Here is a 23,224-nt window from a genome sequence, read left to right on the forward strand (position 1 = left end):
TAGAACGAACACTTTGTTTCATTAATTTGAATTGCTGCAAAACATATTTTTGAATTGTCGTTTGTCTGGTTATTTATTTATTTATTTATTTATTTATTCGTTTATTCGTTTATTTCGTTTAGTATTTTAATTAAAATTTGTCCAAAAGAATATCGATTGTGGATCGGTGTTGTGCTTGCAACATTCCCTGCGGTCCTGAAACGTTCCATTCCCTCGGTGCACGACTTGTGTGGTGTGAGTCGACCGTGCGAGGATGTGGACCACACACTATCCTGAGGTATAGCTGCACTAACACACACAAGGTCACACAAGGTCACAGTCATGGTTCACTCAATGATGTCCCTTACTCACCCAGGAGCTCAGGTTTGCGGTTGGACAGTATCTGGAAGAATATGTGGTAGTTTCTCTCAGCTTGTAGCTGGAAGGTTACTCGAGATTTCTCCAGTAAATCTGCAAACGTGAGATGAACCGGAAGATAAAAAGAAAAATATTAGCATGTAAACAGGTGTGTACTTTAAGGTCTTGGTGAAAGTTCAAGTTATCCATTTATGGTGATGTGATCACAAACTCACAGGAAAGCCAACACACGATGCCGTCGGTATCACCCAAGTAAAACCTCCACTTGTCAGGAGGAGACCTTTTTCGAGAGATCATGAATCAAGACTAGCTCGATGTTTTAAAGTTTGTCCATTTCTGATGAGGACACCTTTATAAGTGGACCCTGAATTTGGAATCGGACTAGCTCGATGTTTTAATATTGGTCCACTTGTGATGAGGACACCTTTATAGGTAGACCCTGATTCTGGAATCGGACTAGCTCGATGTTTTAAAGTTTGTCCACTTGTGATGAGGACACCTTTATACGTAGACCCTGAATTTGGAATCAGACTAGCTCGATGTTTTAATATTGGTCCACTTGTAATGAGGACACATCTATAGGTAGACCCTGAATCTGGAATCGGACTAGCTCGATGTTTTAAAGTTTGTCCACTTGTGATGAGGACACCTTTATAGGTAGACCCTGATTCTGGAATCGGACTGGCTCGATGTTTTAAAGTTTGTCCACTTGTGATGAGGACACCTTTATAGGTAGACCCTGAATTTGGAATCAGACTAGCTCGATGTTTTAATATTGGTCCACTTGTAATGAGGACACATCTATAGGTAGACCCTGAATCTGGAATCGGACTAGCTCGATGTTTTAAAGTTTGTCCACTTGTGATGAGGACACCTTTATAGGTGGACCCTGATTCTGGAATCGGACTGGCTCGATGTTTTAAAGTTTGTCCATTTCTGATGAGGACACCTTTATAGGTAGACCCTGAATTTGGAATCAGACTAGCTCGATGTTTTAATATTGGTCCACTTGTAATGAGGACACATCTATAGATAGACCCTGAATCTGGAATCGGACTAGCTCGATGTTTTACAGCTGGAAGCTCCTGAAGTGCAGCCATCCTTGATAGTTCCTGTGTCAATGTGACCTTCCTGCCACCACCCTAACCCTACTTTCAATCCCCCTAACCCCCTTCTCTCCTTTATTTTTCCTATCACATCTTCTACCAACCTCTTTTTCCCTTTTTCCCACCTCATCCCTGTTACTCATATGTTCTTATTTTCCCCTTTCCCTACCTCTTCCCCCTCTTTTTCAATTTGCCTTTTTCCCAACCTCCCCACATGTACGGTACATTGTATGTTTAAAGAGTTCTTGAACGATCATTTAACCCCCATTGGTTACCAGATTTCTCACCAAGCCTTTATTAAAAGAGTTTTTTTTTGTGTGTGCAAAGTCAAGGCTCATAGAAGAGCTAGAACATATAATGGATCGGGATGTGTCAGACCAAATAAACATTAGAAAGAGAGCTGATGGGGGCAGGCACACATCAACAGTACGGATGAGGGACAAAATAGAGGGAAAAAGGAGAAATAAGAGATGTGGGGAAGGATGAGAGGTAGGGAAGTACACAGAAAGTGACCAAAAGGAAAAACCGGAAACTTAGAAACAGGGGCTCCTTATATTTACTCCCCAACACATTGTTTGACAGGTCGTCGTACATGTCTCGATGTCGGCCGAGGAGAGTTTGCCCGTGGCCCCAAAATGGATGCGGATAAACTTGCCCTGCAATTGTACAATATCAGACAAAAGGATTTAAGACAAACACCGTTCATGCCTAATAAGGTCAACAGACATAACATCACAGACATTTCACTTGTCCGATAGAATTGAGCTCTTTATGCCGAGTTAACAACCCGACACTCACCCGGATGTGCAAAGGCAAAGGGAAGTGTGAGATCCAAGACCAAACTCACAAAGCGAGAGGAGTTGTCATTCCGAGCTGTCTTGGCATTCCCAAAAGCTTCCAAAGCAGGATTGGCTTGTAGAATCTGATCTTCAAGGGTTCCCTGAACAAACAAATGAAGAACAAATCACTCTGTTTTACCTTCATCTGCGTTGGCTGACATCCAAAGGACAACCAAGACATCCACGTCATGTTTTAACCATGTGGGGTGTTGAAGGTAACACAAGATCTCTCGATTCCTTTTAAAAACAACAACTGAAGATCTACAGGTAGAGTCGAAAGGAAGTTACAAAAATCTGCAGGTAGAGTCTATAGGAAGTTACAAAGATCTGTTGGTGAAGTCGAAAGGAAGTTACAAAGATCTGCTGGTGGAGTCTAAAGTAAGTTACGAAGATCTGTTGGTGAAGTCGAAAGGAAGTTACAAAGATCTGCTGGGGGGGGGTCTAAAGGAAGTTACAACGATCTGCTGGTGAAGTGGAAAGGAAGTTACAAAGATCTGCTGGTGGAGTCGAAAGGGAGTTATAAAGATCTGCTGGTTCAGTCTGAAGGAAGTTACAAAGATCTGCTGGTGGAGTCCAAAGGGAATTATAAAGATCTGCTGGTGGAGTCTAAAGGGAGTTATAAAGATCTGCTGGTTCAATCTGAAGGAAGTTACAAAGATCTGCTGGTGGAGTCTAAAGGAAGTTACAAAGATCTGCTGGTGGAGTCTAAAGGGAGTTACAACGATCTGCTGGTGGAGTGGAAAGGAAGCTACAAAGATCTGCTGGTGGAGTCTAAAGGGAGTTACAATGATCTGCTGGTGGAGTGGAAAGGAAGTTAAAAAGATCTGCTGGTGGAGTCGAAAGGAAGTTAAAAAGATCTGCTGGTGGAGTCGAAAGGAAGTTAAAAAGATCTGCTGGTGGAGTCAAAAGGAAGTTAAAAAGATCTGCTGGTGGAGTCGAAAGGAAGTTAAAAAGATCTGCTGGTGGATTCGAAAGGAAGTTTCAAAGATCTGCTGGTGGAGTCAAAAGGAATTTACAAAGATCTGCTGGTGGATTCGAAAGGAAGTTTCAAAGATCTGCTGGTGGAGTCGAAAGGAAGTTTCAAATAACTGCCGGTGGAATCTCAAAGAAGTCTGCACCAATGACTGATTGCATATAGTAATTGAGAATCACGAAAACATCTCGTGATGACCATTGCCTGGACACCCTCACAGCAACAGCTCACCGATACTCCGAACCTGGTGTCAAATAATCTGTAGGACCTTCTGATGGAATTTCCTTAATTCCACATTTTAAATTTAATGCCAAAAAGGAACTTTCACCGATTGGACTTTTTACCTTTCCTGGACACCGGAAAGGAAGATACAAAAATCTGCAGGTAGAGTCTATAGGAAGTTACAAAGATCTGTTGGTGAAGTCGAAAGGAAGTTACAAAGATCTGCTGGTGGAGTCTAAAGTAAGTTACGAAGATCTGTTGGTGAAGTCGAAAGGAAGTTACAAAGATCTGCTGGGGGGCGGGGGGGTCTAAAGGAAGTTACAACGATCTGCTGGTGAAGTGGAAAGGAAGTTACAAAGATCTGCTGGTGGAGTCGAAAGGGAGTTATAAAGATCTGCTGGTTCAGTCTGAAGGAAGTTACAAAGATCTGCTGGTGGAGTCTAAAGGAAGTTACAAAGATCTGCTGGTGGAGTCCAAAGGGAATTATAAAGATCTGCTGGTGGAGTCTAAAGGGAGTTATAAAGATCTGCTGGTTCAGTCTGAAGGAAGTTACAAAGATCTGCTGGTGGAGTCTAAAGGAAGTTACAAAGATCTGCTGGTGGAGTCTAAAGGGAGTTACAACGATCTGCTGGTGGAGTGGAAAGGAAGCTACAAAGATCTGCTGGTGGAGTCTAAAGGGAGTTACAACGATCTGCTGGTGGAGTGGAAAGGAAACTACAAAGATCTGCTGGTGGAGTCTAAAGGAAGCTACAAAGATCTGCTGGTGGAGTCGAAAGGAAGTTAAAAAGATCTGCTGGTGGAGTCAAAAGGAAGTTAAAAAGATCTGCTGGTGGAGTCGAAAGGAAGTTAAAAAGATCTGCTGGTGGAGTCGAAAGGAAGTTAAAAAGATCTGCTGGTGGAGTCGAAAGGAAGTTAAAAAGATCTGCTGGTGGAGTCAAAAGGAATTTACAAAGATCTGCTGGTGGATTCGAAAGGAAGTTTCAAAGATCTGCTGGTGGACTTTAAAGGAAGTTTCAAATAACTGCCGGTGGAATCTCAAAGAAGTCTGCACCAATGACTGATTGCATATAGTAATTGAGAATCACGAAAACATCTCGTGATGACCATTGCCTGGACACCCTCACAGCAACAGCTCACCGATACTCCGAACCTGGTGTCAAATAATCTGTAGGACCTTCTGATGGAATTTCCTTAATTCCACATTTTAAATTTAATGCCAAAAAGGAACTTTCACCGATTGGACTTTTTACCTTTCCTGGACACCGGAACCATGTTGGGATTCCTCCAGCCTCTCTTGAGGCGAATGCTTATACCGGACATGAATGCTTTTCTCAATTATACCGATCTACCAACATCAACCACCAGCTGATCCCATTCTGAGCTAGCCAGCACCACATTTGGACAACAGCAGAACGTTGTGATAAATGGGTCGTACAGAGAGGGTGTCCAAGCTACAAATGGACCCGTGACCTTCGAGTCAATCCTAGCTTTGGACAATACTACATCCTCCTTGTCTGTGTATATTACAAGTTATAAAGGATCAAAGAGGAAAAAGACTTTGATATATGATAAAGAGGTTCTCAAGATTTGTCTTTGTGGAAATGTACAGGACTAAAAGGAAATTGCATGGCACGAAAAGAGGACAGTCAAATGGAGATGGACAAACAACTTTTACTCCTTCAGGATCTCCGGTGTGATCGTTGTTCCATAAACCTCAACTCACAGGCTTGGGGCCCTGTATAAAGGATAGCTCTGAAAAGCTTAAATCAAGGCCTTGCATTGATGGAGCATCATGTAACAACAAACTGGTAGACACGTCAAGATCCGCACGTAGCCCTTACCTTGCTACCGGCGTCCTTCTTACGATCGCCAGCAGCCGCGATGGAGGCAAAGTACTGGATCACTCGTTTGGTGTTCACGGTTTTACCAGCACCGGATTCTCCTCTGTTAATGACACCAAGCAACCAGTGATCATTCAACTCAAGTCATGGATTCAACTTTCATCACTTAACTCTTGGCTCAGCATTGGTCACCACCCTAGGTCACCACCCTAGGAGGGGGTCATTTGGCTCATCATACATTTGCCATATTCACGTTCACTTGTGTACTACTTTATCTATTGTGCAGCTCGCCCCAAGCAAGGATTTTGACAATAGTACCGGCACATAGTGGCCTGCTCTTTTTGAAAAGTACCGTGAGATAGATAGATAATCACAGAGTGAGCAGCCAGAGGATGGCATGCTTTAAAGGTTCAGCACATGGACCCCCTGTTGATACCGCAGGAGAAGGACAGATGTCAGGGATCTGATCCGAACTACACACTTGAAGGGTGAGCATGCTATGAACTCAGCTAGATCATGAACCATGGTCTTGGGCCCCAGTGAGGGAGTGAAGGTGTGATCGTGGATTTTATGGGAAAAACAGAAAGACTTACGTGATCAGGATCGATTGATTTTCCCGATCTGTCGAACACACAGACAAATACAAATGTCAAGGAGTGGCACACTTCACACGCACTCCAAACGTGTCCTTTGTCAGGCAGGTGCGATTCCTGTACGCTACCTGTGGACCTGCCATTGGGTCATGTGTGTGTGTGTGTGTGTGTGTGTGTGTGTGTGTGTGTGTGTGTGTGTGTGTGTGTGTGTGTGTGTGTGTGTGTGTGTGTGTGTGTGTGCGTGTATACTTGTGGATATTCCCTGTTATATGAATCACGAGTCTTAGAATTGATATAGAATGCCTGAGGAACTAGTAAAGCCACCCGCAAATATGTTGGGGTCATGCCTGGTCTACAGTGCACGACCCCGCACAGTGGCGTCTCCATTTCGAGATCTCACATTATAATAATGGCGTTATGTGTAAAGCCAGAATGCCGGAGATCCAGTGAAAACACCAGTGGTCTCTGATGTTGATAAGCGACCATCGGAATGAGTTTACTCTTGCAATCTCCATGGTTACCGGTAAGCATGTATTGGTAAGCATTGTCGGAGATGGAAAAGATGTGTGGCGGAGCTTCCTGCCGTTTCTTCCCACGATACCCGGCCACGACCTCGGAGCTGTAGACTGGCAACCATTTGTAAGGATTGATTGTGACACAGAACAGGCCAGAGTATGTCTGCAGTACAAGGATGTATGGGGTGGGTGGGGGTGGGGTGGGGTGGAGGAAGAGCAGACAGCAGATAAAGTGGTGCTCAGAAAACTGGTGGCATTGGACTTGTAAGATCATCAGGTGTTTCTCAGGTGTGAGATGATGTTACGTACATAGATCATCCAGGAGGTGTAACGATCCTTCAGATTGTACAACACCGAGGCCTCGTTCAAAAAGGTCAACATGGCCATGTCTTCGATACAATCGAACTTGGGTGGATTCTGCTGAATTAATGCATCTTCAGCCACCGTGACGGTCTGGAGAACCAAATAAATAATAATAATAATAATATTAATAATCTATCTATAATTCCAGCAATCGGTGTGTGTGTGTGTGTGTCTGTGTGTGTCTGTATGTGTGTGTATGTGTGTGTGTCTGTGTGTGTATGTATGTGTGTGTATGTATGTGTCTGTGTGTATGTGTGTCTGTGTGTGTATGTATGTGTGTGTATGTGTGTGTGTGTGTGTCTGTGTGTGTATGTATGTGTGTGCGTGTGTGTCTGTGTGTGTGTCTGTGTGTGTGTGTCTGTGTGTGTGTCTGTATGTGCGTGTGTGTGTCTGTGTGTGTGTATGTGTGTCTGAGTGTGTGTGTCTGTGTGTGTGTCTGAGTGTGTGTGTCTGTGTGTGTGTGTATGTGTCTGTATGTGTGTGTGTCTGTGGGTGTGTCTGTATGTGTGTGTATGTGTGTGTATGTGTGTCTGTGTGTGTGTCTGTATGTGTGTGTATGTGTATGTGTATGTGTGTGTTTTTTGTGTGTGTGTGTGTGTGTGTGTGTGTGTGTGTGTGTGTGTGTGTGTGTGTGTGTGTGTGTGTGTGTGTGTGTGTGTGTGTGACCGCTGCTACTCGACAACCACTGGTCCAATCTAATTGAAACTTGCCAGGTATATTGCTGGGGACCTGAGTATGTGCCTTTTCAAGGTTTGATATTAATCGGAGAAGTGGTTCCCAAGTTATGGTCATTTATTTACCAACCAATGAAAGGACACGGTGCTGCGTCGGCCGGGGCGCAGCCGGCCGACGATGACGTCACGTGCCAGTTACGATAGGGATCGGTGCAGTAGTTACAGTGGCGGAGGAGTGGCAATGGTCAATGGTAGCGAATGTCTTGGCAAGCAAAGACAGGGAGGTAAAGTTGATTTTAATAACTCTGTGTGTGTAAGTATCACAGCAGTTGTTACTTCAATGAAAGCGTTAATTCGTGGAATGCATGTGAACATTCCGTACGGGCACGCAATACTTCCGGATAGTGATGACTTAAACCAGTGAGTGATGACTTAAACCAGTGAGTGATGACTTAATATATTCTAATAATTTCTCGATTTCTAATGCGCATATATAGATAAACAAAATGCCCCAATCCAGTCGTCGTTTACGAGAGCAAAGGAACGGCCTGTGTGGTTGTTGTTTCTAGCTAGCGGTTTGAAAGTTTTTTTTTGTTTTGTTTTTTTTGGGGGGGAGGGTTTGCAATTACGGGCACGTGAGAGCGAAGGAACGACCGGTGTGGTTGTTGTTTCTAGCTCGCGGTTGAAAGTTTTTTTTTTGCAATAACGGCCACGCACGTACGGAAATGCACGTACGGGCATATACTAGTAATAATAATAACTAATAATAAAAACAACAATATAATATTAGGATGTGATGATCTGGGCTATGCCACGAATCCATAAGTCACTTTTAAAGGGACACCGTGAGGTTATTTTTCAAGAATCTTATCGAAAACAACCCTCCCCCCTCCCTTCCCCCCCAAACCTTACTGAAACTGTGTGTGTATCTACATACATATATATATATATATATATATATATATATATATTTATGTTGTATAAATGTATTTATTGTATATATACCACTGTGGATCAGCTCGCAACACTCGCCTGACCACACGTCACTGCAGTTGGACAAACACCGGTATGGCATTAAAAACACCTCACTGCTGCGTAACCACCATGTATTAAGAACACCTCACCACGATGGTATTAAAAAATCTCACCTCCACATTATTAAAAACACCTCAATGCCATGGTATTAAAAAACCTCACCTCCACATTATAAAAAACACCTCACCCCCACGTTATTAAAAACACCTCAATGCCATAGTATTAAAATACCTCACCTCCACGTTATTAAAAACACCTCACCGCCATGTTATTAAAAAACCTCACCTCCACATTATTAAAAACACCTCAACGCCACATTAATAAAAAAACCTCACCGCCACGTCATTAAAAACACCCCAAATGCCATGGTATTAAGAACACCTCAACGCCATGTTATTAAAAACACCTCAAAGCCACTTTATTAAAAACACCTCACCTCCACGTTATTAAAAACACCTCAATGCCATGTTATGAAAAACATCTCAACTCCACATTATTAAAAACACCTGACCACATTAATAAAAACACTTCAACTCCACATTATTAAAAACACCACATTATTAAAAACACCTCACCTCCACGTTATTAAAAACATCCTGACACCATGTTATTAAAACACCTCACCTCCACGTTATTAAAAACACCCTCACACCACGTTATTAAAAACACCCTCACACCACGTTATTAAAAACACCTCACCTCCACGTTATTAAAAACACCTCACACCATGTCATTAAAAACATCCTCACACCACTTTATTAAAAACACCCTCACACCATGTTAATAAAAACACCTCACCTCCACGTTATTAAAAACACCTCACACCACTTTAATAAAAACATCCATACACCACGTTATTAAAAACCTCACACCATGTTATTAAAAACATCCTCACACCACTTTATTAAAAACACCTCAACTCCATGTTATTAAAAACACCTCAATGCCATGTTATTAAAAACATCTCAAGGCCACATTATTAAAAACACCTCACCACATTAAAAACCTCACCACACCACCACCACATCACCACATTTTTGTCAGGTCAGGTTCGATCTGTGACCTGCTACAGGTACCATGTAAACCTGTACTAACCTGTTCCATGGTCGGGTTGTCGGCGACTAAACCGTCTCCCCCACCAGGTTTTCTGGTGAGGAGGGTGTTTGGATATGGACACCCAGCAGGATTAAAAACAAAACCTGTCAAAGGGCGGAGGAGCTCCTTGTGAGCCAACGGCCATCCATATCTAGTGCCCAACTGTGTCTGCGGACGTCCTCCTGCAGTTGGGTTGCTTCTTATTAGGAGGTTGGTGGCAGGATTTGCACTCCAGCCACCGTAAAACGCTTCATTCCGCAAAACGCAAAAACGCAAAAAAATCTGAAAACCCACTCCGTGGGAGTACCTCCTGTGCAGCTTCCCTTCGCAGGGCAGCTCACCGGATGATGGGATTGGGGCAAAGCCTTCGGGACCCCCAATCTTTGATAGGAGGGAAACCACGAGGTAACATCCCTGGGTCAGATTGCGGGAGAGTGTGTCGGAGTGGTGCTGAGGTGTCGTCCACCAGACGGCGGTCTCCTTGGGTTAACCTGAGGCGGTCCCTTCGGGTGGGTGCCTGGAATGTCCTATCCCTAAGAGAGGATGATCACCTGTCTCTGTTATCATCTGAGCTCAAGCGTTTGGACATCGGGATTGCCAGCTCTCTCTGAGGTTCGGAGACCGGATTGCGGCGAGATAATGGTGGGTGGTTACACCTACTATTGGTCTGGTCGCTCTGATGGTTACCATACCCAAGGAGTTGCTGTCGCTGTGTCCAATAAGCTGACCCCAATGATGATAATTGAGGTAACACCGGTCAACGAGCGTATTATGAGATTAAGGATTCGTCACTCCTTAGGTGTCATTTCCCTGGTCTCTATTTATGCTCCGACTGAGGCGAGTGACCTCACCGTGAAGGACACATTCTACGCCACACTCGAGTCTGTGGTTGATCAGTGCCCCAGACGAGATACACTTCTAGTCTTGGGGGATTTCAATGCATCGACTGGAACTGATAGGGATGGTTATGAGGTGTGTGTTGGTCCCCATGGGTCAGGAACTATGAACCAGAATAGCACTAAGTTCCTTGACTTTGCAGAAGTCATGGACTTAGGGGTGGCTGATTCATGGTTTCAACGCGCCGCAAGCTCATCGCTGGACTTGGTATTCCAACGCTGGCGGTGTGGCAAAGGAGATTGACCATGTCCGCATTGACGGTCGTTGGAGGATGATCCAGAACTGCAGGGTCTACCGGAGTGCTCAGTTCCTCAATACTGACCACAGGCTTGTTGTAGCAACTCTAAAGCTGCACCTTAAATCCTGGAGAATGGTACCATCCCAGCCTAGGCTGGATGTTGCCAAGCTCAGGGATGAGAGAGTAGCTGAGGAGTTTGCGAACAGGCTGAGTGGACACTTGGGGGGTCTGGTTGCTTTGGGGGGTCCTGAAGAGTTGTGGAGCACCTTCAAGACCACCGTCCTTGATGTTGCCGGTGGATGCCTTGGAGTTCACCGCAGGGCAAAAGAAGAATTTTGTCTCTCAAGGGACACTGGATACCATTGACCAGAGTCGCAGGGCCAGGCTGAATGGCAGAGCTGAGCTGTTCAGGGAGCTGAGGCGTAAAACTGTACGTGCACTGAGGGTGGACAAGGAGGCCTATGTGCGAGGAATCTGTGAGGGGGTAGAGCATCACCTGTGGACAGGTGATTCTCGTCCCGCTTACAGCGGAATTCGCGCATTACGTTCATCCAAGCCCATCCTTCGGAGCACTGCAGTTTGAGCAGAGTGGTAGGCTCTTGACAGAGGAGTCTGAAGTGAAGGCCCGCTGGGCCGGTTACTGAGCGGTTGTACCAGGCTGATCCCCCAGCTGTCGAGTTGGACGTCAAGGGTGTTACAATCCCTGTTGCTGACCCTCGAATCAACTGTGGTCCACCATCGCTTGTGGAAACACGGGCTGCGGTGAACCAGTTGAAACGGGGCAAAGCTCCAGGGATCTGTGGCATCCATGCCGAACTTCTCAAGGCTGGTGGAAATGCTGCACTCGCGTCGTTGCATGCAGTTTTGTGCTCTGCCTGGAACACAGGCATCATCCCAACTGACTGGAAGAGGGGCCTTGTTGTCCCTCTCTGGAAAAGGAAGGGTGATCGCCAAGACTGCAACAACTACCGAGGGGTGACGCTGCTCTCAGTGCCGGGCAAGGTCTTTGCTCGGATAATTCTTGATAGGGTTCGCCACCATCTGCTTGAGCACCAGCGTCCAGAGCAGTCAGGCTTTACACCAAAGAGGTCAACGATTGACCGTATCCTTGCACTTCGTGTCCTCACCGAACGCAGGCGAGAGTTTCGGCAGGGGCTGCTTGCAGCCTATGTTGATCTCTGTAAAGCGTTCGATTCAGTGAATCGGGATGTCCTCTGGAGGATTCTTGGTCTTCGTGGGGTGCCACCGAAACTGATCGATCTGATGTCTGAACTCTACTCTGGTACTGAGAGTGCTGTGAAGTGTGGTGGTACCGCCTCTGACTTATTTCCAGTTGTTACTGGAGTTCGTCAGGGATGTGTACTTGCCCCCACACTTTTCAGCACTTGTATGGACTGGATTTTTGGGAGGATGTCGGAGAGATCAAGTTGCGGTGCATCGTTTGGCAATGTCAAGATCTCGGACCTTGATTTTGCAGATGATGCAGTCATCTTTGCGGAGACTTTAGACATCCTCTTGGGGAGCCCTCGAGGTGCTGAATGAGGAGTCGGAGCCGTTGGGATTCTGGATTTCTTGGGTCAAAACAAAGATCCAGGCTTTCGGTGACATCTTGGATGCTGCTGTCCTGTCTGTGTCTGTTTGTGGTGAGGATGTTGAGGTCGTGGATAGATTCACTTACCTTGGCAGTGATATTCATGTCTCCGCAGGTTGTGAGCCGAAGGTCAATAGGGCGTCTGGGTCGGGCCTGGGGAGTCATGGATTCACTGGATCATGGGGTGTGGCGCTGCCGGTACCTGTGCGGGAGGACGAAAGTCAGTCTTCAGGTCCTTGGTACTTCCAGTCTTGCTCTATGGGTGCGAGACTTGGACTTTGACCAAGGATCTGAGACGGAGACTTAATTTCTTTGGTACCAGGTCTCTTCGGAGAATCCTTGGCTATCGCTGGTCGGATTTTGTGTCCAACGAGCGGTTGCTGAGAGAGACTCGGATGAGATTTGTTACCTGCATAGTCCGTGAGCGTCAGCTGCGGCTGTATGGACATGTGGCTCGTTTTCCTGACGCTGATCCTGCTCACCAGATTCTCTCAGCGAGGGAGTCTCATGAGTGGAGGAGGCCAGTGGGCCGACCACGTGCCTCATGGTTGCAGCAGGTTGACCATCATCTCAAGGAGATGGGGATGGGCCTGGCATCTGCCTGGGGGATGGCCAGACGGAGGCCCCTGGAGTACCGGCGGAAAGTGGACGCAGCGACGCGCTGTTCTGGCACATGCTCCCATACCTGACCTGACATAAAAAAAAACACTTCAACTCCACATTATTAAAAACACCATCACACCACGTTATTAAAAACACCTCAACGCCACATCATTAAAAACACCTCACCACATTAATAAAAACACTTTAACGCTACATTATTAAAAACACCTCAACACCACATTATCAAAAACACCTCACCTCCACGTTATTAAAAACACCTCAACACCCCGTTATGAGAAACACCTGAATGCCAAGGTATTAAAAACAACTGAACACCACATTATTAAAAACACGTCAATTATACGTTATTAAAAAACTTCAACGCCATATTATTAAAAACACCTCACCGTCACATTATTAAAAACACCTCACCACCACATTATTAAAAACACCTCACCTCCACGTTATTAAAAACACCTCAACACCCCGTTATTAGAAACACCTGAATGCCATGTTATTAAAAACAACTGAACGCCACATTATTAAAAACACCTCACCACCACGTTATAAAAACTCCTCACCACCAATTTATTACAAACACCTCAATGCCACATTACTAAAAACACCCTTACACCACGTTATTAAAAACACCTCAATGCCACATTATTAAAAACACCTCACCACATTAATAAAAACACTTTAACTCCACATTATGAAAAACACCCTAACGCCACGTTATTAAAAACACCTCAACGCCACGTTATTAAAAAACACCTCATTACGTTATTAAAAACACCTCAATGCCACATTATTAAAAACACCCTTACACCACGTTATGAAAAACACCTCAACGCCACGTTATTAAAAACACCTCACCACATTAATAAAAACACTTTAACTCTACATTATTAAAAAGACCCTCACACCACGTTATTAAAAACACCTCAACGCCACGTTATTAAAAACACCTCACCACATTAATAAAAGCACTTTAACTCCACATTATTAAAAACACCCTCACACCATATTATTAAAAACACCTCACCTCCACGTTATTAAAAACACCTCAACACCCCGTTATTAGAAACACCTGAATGCCAAGGTATTAAAAACAACTGAACGCCACATTATTAAAAACACGTCAATGCACGTTATTAAAAAACTTCAACGCCACATTATTAAAAACACGTCAATGCACGTTATTAAAAAACTTCAACGCCACATTATTAAAAACACCTCACCGTCACATTATTAAAAACACCTCACCACCACATTATGAAAAACATCTCACCTCCACGTTATTAAAAACACCTCACCCCCACATTGTTAAAAACACCTCACCCCCACATTATTAAAAACACGTCAATGCACGTTATTAAAAAACTTCAACACCACATTATTAAAAACACCTCAACGCCACATTATTAAAAACACCTCACCACATTAATAAAAACACTTTAACTCCACATTAAAAACACCCTTACTCCATGTTATTAAAAACACCTCACCACGTTATTAAAAACACCTCAATGTCACATTAAAAACGCCCTTACAGCACGTTATTAAAAACACCTCACCACATTAATAAAAACACTTTAACTCCACATTATTAAAAACACCCTTACACCACGTTATTAAAAACACCTCAACACCACGTTATTAAAAACACCTCACCACATTAATAAAAACACTTCAACTCCAAATTATTAAAAACACCTCACCACATTAATAAAAACACCCTTACACCACGTTATTAAAAACACCTCAACGCCACGTTAGTAAAAACACCTCACCACATTAATAAAAACACTTCAACTCCAAATTATTAAAAACACCTCACCACATTAATAAAAACACCCTTACACCACGTTATTAAAAACACCTCAATGCCACGTTAGTAAAAACACCTCACCACATTAATAAAAACACTTCAACTCCAAATTATTAAAAACACCTCACCACATTAATAAAAACACCCTTACACCAGGTTATTAAAAACACCTCAACGCCACGTTAGTAAAAACACCTCACCACATTAATAAAAACACTTCAACTCCAAATTATTAAAAACACCTCACCACATTAATAAAAACACCCTTACACCACGTTATTAAAAACACCTCAACGCCACGTTAGTAAAAACACCTCACCACATTAATAAAAACACTTCAACTCCAAATTATTAAAAACACCTCACCACATTAATAAAAACACCCTTACACCACGTTATTAAAAACACCTCAACGCCACGTTAGTAAAAACAGCTCACCACATTAATAAAAACTCTTTAACTCCACATTATTAAAAACATCTCAACTCCACATTATTAAAAACACCTCAATGCCAGGGTATTAAAAACACCTCAACACCACATTATTAAAAACTCCTCACCACATTAATAAAAACACCCTTACACCACGTTATTAAAAACACCTCAACGCCACGTTAGTAAAAACACCTTACCACATTAATAAAAACACTTTAACTCAACATTATTAAAAACACCCTTACACCACGTTATTAAAAACACCTCATCACGTTATTAAAAACACCTCAACACCACATTATTAAAAACTCCTCACCACATTAATAAAAACACGCTTACACTACGTTATTAAAAACACCTCAACTCCACGTTAGTAAAAACACCTCACCACATTAATAAAACCTCTTTAACTCCACATTATTAAAAACAGCTCAACTCCACATTATTAAAAACACCTCAATGCCAGGGTATTAAAAACACCTCAACTCCACTTTATTAAAAACACCTCACCACATTAATAAAAACTCTTTAACTCCACATTATTAAAAACACCCTCACACCACATTATTAAAAACACCTCAACACCACGTTATTAAAAACACCTCACCCCCACGTTATTAAAAACACCTCACCCCCACATTATTAAAAACACTAACTCCACATTATTAAAAACACCCTCCCACCATGTTATTAAAAACACCTTAACTCCACGATATAAAAAACACCTCAATGACACATTACTAAAAACACCTCAATGCCACGTTATTAAAAACACCTCAATTCCACGGTATTAAAAACACCTCAATGCCACGGTATTAAAAACACCTCAACTCCACATAATTAAAAACACCTCAACTCCACATAATTAAAAACACCTCAACTCCACATAATTAAAAACACCTCAACTCCACATTATTAAAAACACCTCACTTCCACGTTATTAAAAACACCTCAATGCCATGGTATTAAAAACACCTCAACTCCACATTATTAAATACGCCTCAATGTCACTTCATTAAAAACACCTCAATGCCATGTTATTAAAAACACCTCAATGTCACTTTATTAAAAACACCTCAATGTCACTTTATTAAAAACACCTCAATGTCATTTATTAAAAACACCTCACTGCCATGGTATTAAAAACACCTCAACTCCACATTATTAAAAACACCTCAATGCCACTTTATTAGAAACACCTCAATGTCACTTTATTAAAAACACCTCAACTCCACATTATTAAAAACACCTCAATGCCACTTTAATAAAAACTCCTCAATGCCACATTATTAAAAACAATTGAATGCCAGGATATTAAAAACAGCTCAACTCCACATTATTAAAAACTCCTCAACGCCATGGTATTAAAAACACCTGAATGCCAGGGTATTAAAAACAGCTCAACTCCACATTATTAAAAACACCTCACTGCCAGGGTATTAAAAATAGCTCAACCCCACATTATTAAAAACACCTCAATGCCACATTATTAAAAACTCCTCAACGCCATGTTATTAAAAACACCTCAATGCTAGGTTATTAAAAACAGCTCAACTCCACATTATTAAAAATACCTCAATGCCAGGGTATTAAAAACACCTCACTGCCAGGGTATTAAAAACACCTCAACTCCACTTTATTAAAAACACCTCAATTCCACGCTATAAAAACACCTCAATGTCACTTTATTAAAAACACCTTAATGCCACGTTATTAAAAACACCTCAATGCCAGGGTATTAAAAACAGCTCAACTCCACATTATTAAAAACACCTCAATGCCAAGGTATTAAAAACACCTCAACTCCACGTTATTAAAAACACCTCAATGCCATGGTATTAAAAACACCTCAACCCCACGTGATGAAAAACACCTGAACTCCACATTATTAAAAACACCTCACTCCCACGTTATTAAAAACACCTCAATGCCATGGTATTAAAAACACCTCAACTCCACATTATTAAAAACACCTCACCTCCACTTTATTAAAAACACCTCACTGCCATGGTATTAAAAACACCTCAACTCCACATTATTAAATACCCCTCAATGTCACTTCATTAAAAACACCTCAATGCCATGTTATTAAAAACACCTCAATGTCACTTTATTAAAAACACCTCAATGTCACTTTATTAAAAACACCTCACTGCCATGGTATTAAAAACACCTCAACTCCACATTATTAAAAACACCTCAATGCCACTTTATTCCAAACACCTCAATGTCACTTTATTAAAAACACCTCAACTCCACATTATTAAAAACACCTCAATTCCACTTTAATAAAAACTCCTCAATGCCACGTTATTAAAAACAATTGAATGCCAGGGTATTAAAAACAGCTCAACTCCTCATTATTAAAAACTCCTCAACGCCATGGTATTAAAAACACCTGAATGCCAGGGTATTAAAAACAGCTCAACTCCACATTATTAAAAACACCTCAATGCCAGGGTATTAAAAACAGCTCAACTCCACATTATGAAAAACTCTTCAACGCCAGGGTATTAAAAACAGCTCAACTCCACATTATTAAAAACACCTCACTGCCAGGGTATTAAAAATAGCTCAACTCCACATTATTAAAAACACCTCAATGCCACATTATTAAAAACTCCTCAACGCCATGGTATTAAAAACACCTCAATGCCAGGTTATTAAAAACAGCTCAACTCCACATTATTAAAAACACCTCAATGCCAGGGTATTAAAAACACCTCACTGCCAGGGTATTAAAAACACCTCAACTCCACTTTATTAAAAACACCTCAACGCCACGCTATAAAAACACCTCAATGTCACTTTATTAAAAACACCTTAATGCCACGTTATTAAAAACACCTCAATGCCAGGGTATTAAAAACAGCTCAACTCCACATTATTAAAAACACCTCAATGCCAGGGTATTAAAAACACCTCAACTCCACTTTATTAAAAACACCTCAATGTCACTTTATTAAAAACTCCTCAACGCCATGGTATTAAAAACAGCTCAACTCCACATTATTAAAAACACCTCAATGCCATGGTATTAAAACACCTCAACTCCACATTATTAAAGACACCTCACTGCCACGTTATTAAAAACACCTCAATGCCACGGTTTTTAAAAACAGCTCAAATCCACATTATTAAAAACACCTCAATGCCACTTTATTAAAAACTCCTCAACGCCATGGTATTAAAAACAGCTCAACTCCACATTATTAAAACACCTCAATGCCAGGGTATTAAAAACAGCTCAACTCCACATTATTAAAGACACCTCACTGCCACGTTATTAAAAACACCTCAATGCCAGGGTATTAAAAACAGCTCAACTCCACATTATTAAAACTCCTCAACGCCATGGTATTAAAAACACCTGAATGCCAGGGTATTAAAAACAGCTCAACTCCACATTATTAAAAACACCTCACTGCCAGGGTATTAAAAATAGCTCAACTCCACATTATTAAAAACACCTCAATGCCACATTCTTAAAAACTCCTCAACGCCATGGTATTAAAAACTCCTCAACGCCATGGTATAAAATACACCTGAATGTCAGGGTATTAAAAACAGCTCAACTCCACATTATTAAAAACACCTGAATGCCAGGGTATTAAAAACAGCTCAACTCCACATTATTAAAAACACCTCAATGCCATGGTATTAAAACCCCTCAACTCCACATTATTAAAGACACCTCACTGCCACATTATTAAAAACACCACAATGCCAGGGTATTAAAAACAGGTCAACTCCACATTATTAAAACACCTCAATGCCAGAGTATTAAAAACAGCTCAACTCCAGATTATTAAAAACACCTCAATGCCACGTTATTAAAGACTCCTAAACGCCATGGTATAAAATACACCTGAATGCCAGGGTATTAAAAACAGCTCAACTCCACATTATTAAAAACACCTCACTGCCAGGGTATTAAAAATAGCTCAACTCCACATTATTAAAAACACCTCAATGCCACATTATTAAAAACTCCTCAACGCCATGGTATTAAAAACACCTGAATGCCAGGGTATTAAAAACAGCTCAACTCTACATTATTAAAAACACCTCAATGCCAGGTTATTAAAAATAGCTCAACTCCACATTATTAAAAACACCTCAATGCCATATTATTAAAAACTCCTCAACGCCATGGTATTAAAAACACCTCAATGCCAGGTTATTAAAAATAGCTCAACTCCACATTATTAAAAACACCTCAATGCCACATTATTAAAAACTCCTCAACGCCATGGTATTAAAAACACCTGAATGCCAGGGTATTAAAAACAGCTCAACTCCACATTATTAAAAACACCTCACTGCCAGGGTATTAAAAATAGCTCAACTACACATTATTAAAAACTCCTCAACTCCACATTATTAAAAACACCTCACTGCCAGGGTATTAAAAATAGCTCAACTCCACATTATTAAAAACACATCAATGCCACATTATTAAAAACTCCTCAACGCCATGGTTTTAAAAACAGCTCAACTCCACATTATTAAAAACTCCTCAACGCCAGGGTATTAAAAACAGCTCAACTCCACATTATTAAAAACACCTCAATGCCACATTATTAAAAAGTCCTCAACGCCAGGGTATTAAAAACAGCTCAACTCCACATTATTAAAAACACCTCACTGCCAGGGTATTAAAAACAGCTCAACTCCATATTATTAAAAACACCTCAAAGCCACATTATTAAAAACACCTCAAAGCCACGTTATTAAACACACCTCAACCCCATGTGATGAAGAACACCTCAACACCACATTATAAAGAACACCCCAAATGCCATGATATTAAAAACACTTTGCTGCCACATTATTAAATAACACCTCAACACCACGTTATTAAAAACACCCCAACACCACATGATTAAGAACACCCCAAATGCCATGATATTAAAAACACTTCACTGCCACATTATTAAATAACACCTCAACCCCACGTTATTAAAAACACCCCAACACCACATTATTAAGAACACCCCAAATGCCATGATATTAAAAACACTTCGCTGCCACATTATTAAATAACACCTCAACCCCACGTTATTAAAAACACCCCAACACCACATGATTAAGAACACCCCAAATGCCATGATATTAAAAACACTTCACTGCCACATTATTAAATAACACCTCAACACCATGTTATTAGAAACACATCTCCCCCACATTATCAAAAACACTTCACTGCCACATTATGAAAAAAAAACACCTCAACACTACGTTATTAAAAACACGTCAACACCACGTTATTAAAAACACCCCAGTGCCACATATTTCAAAACAAGTCCTGCTGTGCAATTCAAAACACCTCACCACGCATTGCTCTTGAGATGGCTGGTTTTACTGGTGGATAAGTACGCGAGATGCTGGGTTGTCATGATTTACACCATTCAGAATTCAAACGTTTATTTCGCGAAATTATTTGTAATATTCGTGATAATACATTTTTATAAGAAATTGAAGTTGAAGATTTAAGTTTGAAAAAAAAAAATTATTTGAAAAAATTTCAAACAAAGTACCCTGAGGACATACACACGGGAGAGGTAGGTGTAGCCCGGAAGTTTGGTACGTTTTTATAAAAGTTTGAGGGAGTAGTTCAGTGACAATACAGGACAGACACACACACACACACACACACACACACACACACACACACACACACACACACACACACACACACACATCATCGGAATACAGTAAATATATCGATTCGCTGGACAACAAAGATTTTGATACTACGGTGGAAGCACATGTTCTAGACCAACTCGAGTTCGCTGATTCGGAATCTGAAGTCAGAATTTTCTCATCACGTCAGGATTTTGAGTTATACACATGGTCATGTTTCAGTAGCTTGCCCTGGTGGGTGATTTTGAGTGATCATAAATTATTATTATTTGTATTTTTGGTTTCAATTATAGCAATACAACTGTTGTAGAATATTATTTCTCGTAAAAAGAGCTTGAGAATGCACTTTAAATGAAAGGCATGAACACAGTTGGCAGGTGCAATGTGCATCATCAGCCATTGGTGCACCAACAAAAAGTCTACCTTCCATCACTTCACATTGAACTTGGCCTCATGAACAACTTTATAAAAGACATTGGATCACGATGGTAATGGCTTCCAATATCTCAGAGAGAAGTTTGGCGCAGAGAAAACTGATGCTGAACTCAAATCGGGTATTTTAGTTGGGCCCCAGATGAAAGATCCGAGAACTGATGTGTGATCCCGAGTTCAAAACTAAACTGAACCCGCTTGAGTTTGCAGCATGGGAAGCATTTGTGTTGGTTGTGCAGAACTTTCTTGGGAACCATAGAGTTGAACAATCCGTGAAATTGCTGGACAACATGCTGAAGGCCAATCAGGGAATGGGCTGTAGGATGTCTCTTAAAATGCACTTCTTGCATTCTCATCTTGATTTCTTCCCACCGAATCTGGGTGAGGTGAGCGATGAGCATGGCCAAAGGTTCCACCAAGACAGTTCGGTCATGGAAAGTAGGTATCAAGACCGGTTCAACCCAAACACGATGGGTGATTACTGCTGGATCCTACAACGGGAGATCAATTCCACACACTTCTGAACCACGTCTGAACAGTGCCCACGCTGACGATATTGAAAGGAAGAGTGTAAACTTGAAGTGTTGTTTCTGAATCGCTCACAATGGGGCAGATTTCCCGATCAAGTTTACACTTTTCCTAAGATTACCATGTTCTAATGCTTTATGAACTTATTTTTCTGCAACTTGTTTATGTTCTTGGTTTGTATACCACACATTATACACAGAGATCAATCATTATTATCAAAATATGACATGAAAGTAATTACTAAGTATTGATATGAGATGTACAATGTGGTGATCTCTATTAATAAAGTATCTAATATAGTATGCTGGGTATCATGAATACATTTAAATATTTTGAAAACCTGACGTGCTCGCTAAATTCTGACTACAGATTTGAAATCAGCAGCCCAGATTTAGCCAAGAACACCTGCATGTCCCTTAGTAACAGACGAAAAGTTTTTTGTTGTTGCCCAGTGATTAGTGATGACGTCACAGTGGGCAGAACAATGCGAGCACCGCAGATGGTCTTGCGATGCGACTCGACAACGATTTTGAAGAAAAGTACCAAATCTATTTTATTATAACAACATTCGATCCCGGATCAGGAGACCATCGGTCACAAAGAGCACGTCACCTGGTCGTTTTCAGTTTCCACGGTGGCGCGACCACCCTGACGCTGCGTCACACGACCCTTCACGTAGACCAGCTTGTCGTCCGCAACGAAACATTCGTGCTTGGTATCAAAGGGACGAGTCTGCGACTGCAGTCGCTGTCGCTCGGACTTGCGCAGAAACGGAGCTGCCTCTCCGAACTCTGACCCATCGCCATGACCTCCACCCATCTCCTGCACGTGGACTCCTGGAAGAGGGAGCACAAACCACCGCGATAGACCCCCCCAACGTGTAGTTGGCATGAGTAACCCAAAAGTTCCTTTTCCCCTTTTTAGGTTTAACTTTCTGTCTGCAATTCAGTCCACATCTCTATGGGGGTGTTCAAAAAGGTCTCCAATCGAGTTGTCACTCACAAACCGTCCGAGAAAGGTCAAAAAGGCCACCACCAAGTGTAAATAAATATATAAGTACCGTACGTAATAATTAGACACACAGATCAATGGGAAAGCAAGTGTAGCATGATGGCGAGGATCTAGTAATCTAGTTGGTAGACCTTTTTGAACGTCCCTCGTTTGTGTGTGGCATCAGATGCACTCACCGAGCACTCGCTGTGACTCACTCAAGACGAACACAATTTACTGTCCGACAGGGATGGATGGTGTCGCTCGCACACAGATACACGGTTGGACAGGAGACCCTCTCTTATAGCTCGGTGGTGCGGTCGATGTGCGCCAAGGTGTCCGTGATGAGCCCTCGGCACGTTCCGCGATAAGGAGACCATGCGAGGGGAGTCCAAGAAGGACATGTTTGGTGTGTCCTGG

The 23,224-nt window shown here is 41.9% G+C and overlaps 1 protein-coding gene across 1 annotated transcript in view; it reads right to left on the reverse strand.

The window, feature by feature from the left end:
• Positions 1 to 23,150, reverse strand: part of LOC147012452 (myosin-6-like) — a 90,045-nt gene extending 66,895 nt beyond the window's left edge. Inside the window, exons 1-9 of the mRNA XM_085856705.1 lie at positions 23,002 to 23,150; positions 22,427 to 22,650; positions 6,756 to 6,899; positions 6,453 to 6,609; positions 5,932 to 5,959; positions 5,339 to 5,441; positions 2,311 to 2,403; positions 2,056 to 2,119; positions 352 to 450 (exon numbers count right to left, since the gene is read on the reverse strand). Of these exons, the coding sequence (XP_085712831.1) occupies positions 352 to 450; positions 2,056 to 2,119; positions 2,311 to 2,403; positions 5,339 to 5,441; positions 5,932 to 5,959; positions 6,453 to 6,609; positions 6,756 to 6,899; positions 22,427 to 22,633 (895 nt within the window). The 5' untranslated portion in view covers positions 22,634 to 22,650; positions 23,002 to 23,150. The remainder of the gene's footprint in view (positions 1 to 351; positions 451 to 2,055; positions 2,120 to 2,310; positions 2,404 to 5,338; positions 5,442 to 5,931; positions 5,960 to 6,452; positions 6,610 to 6,755; positions 6,900 to 22,426; positions 22,651 to 23,001) is intronic.
• Positions 23,151 to 23,224: the final 74 nt, after the last annotated feature.

The sequence above is a fragment of the Eptatretus burgeri genome, chromosome 15 (assembly GCF_056783735.1).
Source record: "Eptatretus burgeri isolate ZD-2024b chromosome 15, Ebu_testis_v1, whole genome shotgun sequence".
Classification (NCBI taxonomy): Eukaryota; Metazoa; Chordata; class Myxini; order Myxiniformes; family Myxinidae; genus Eptatretus; species Eptatretus burgeri.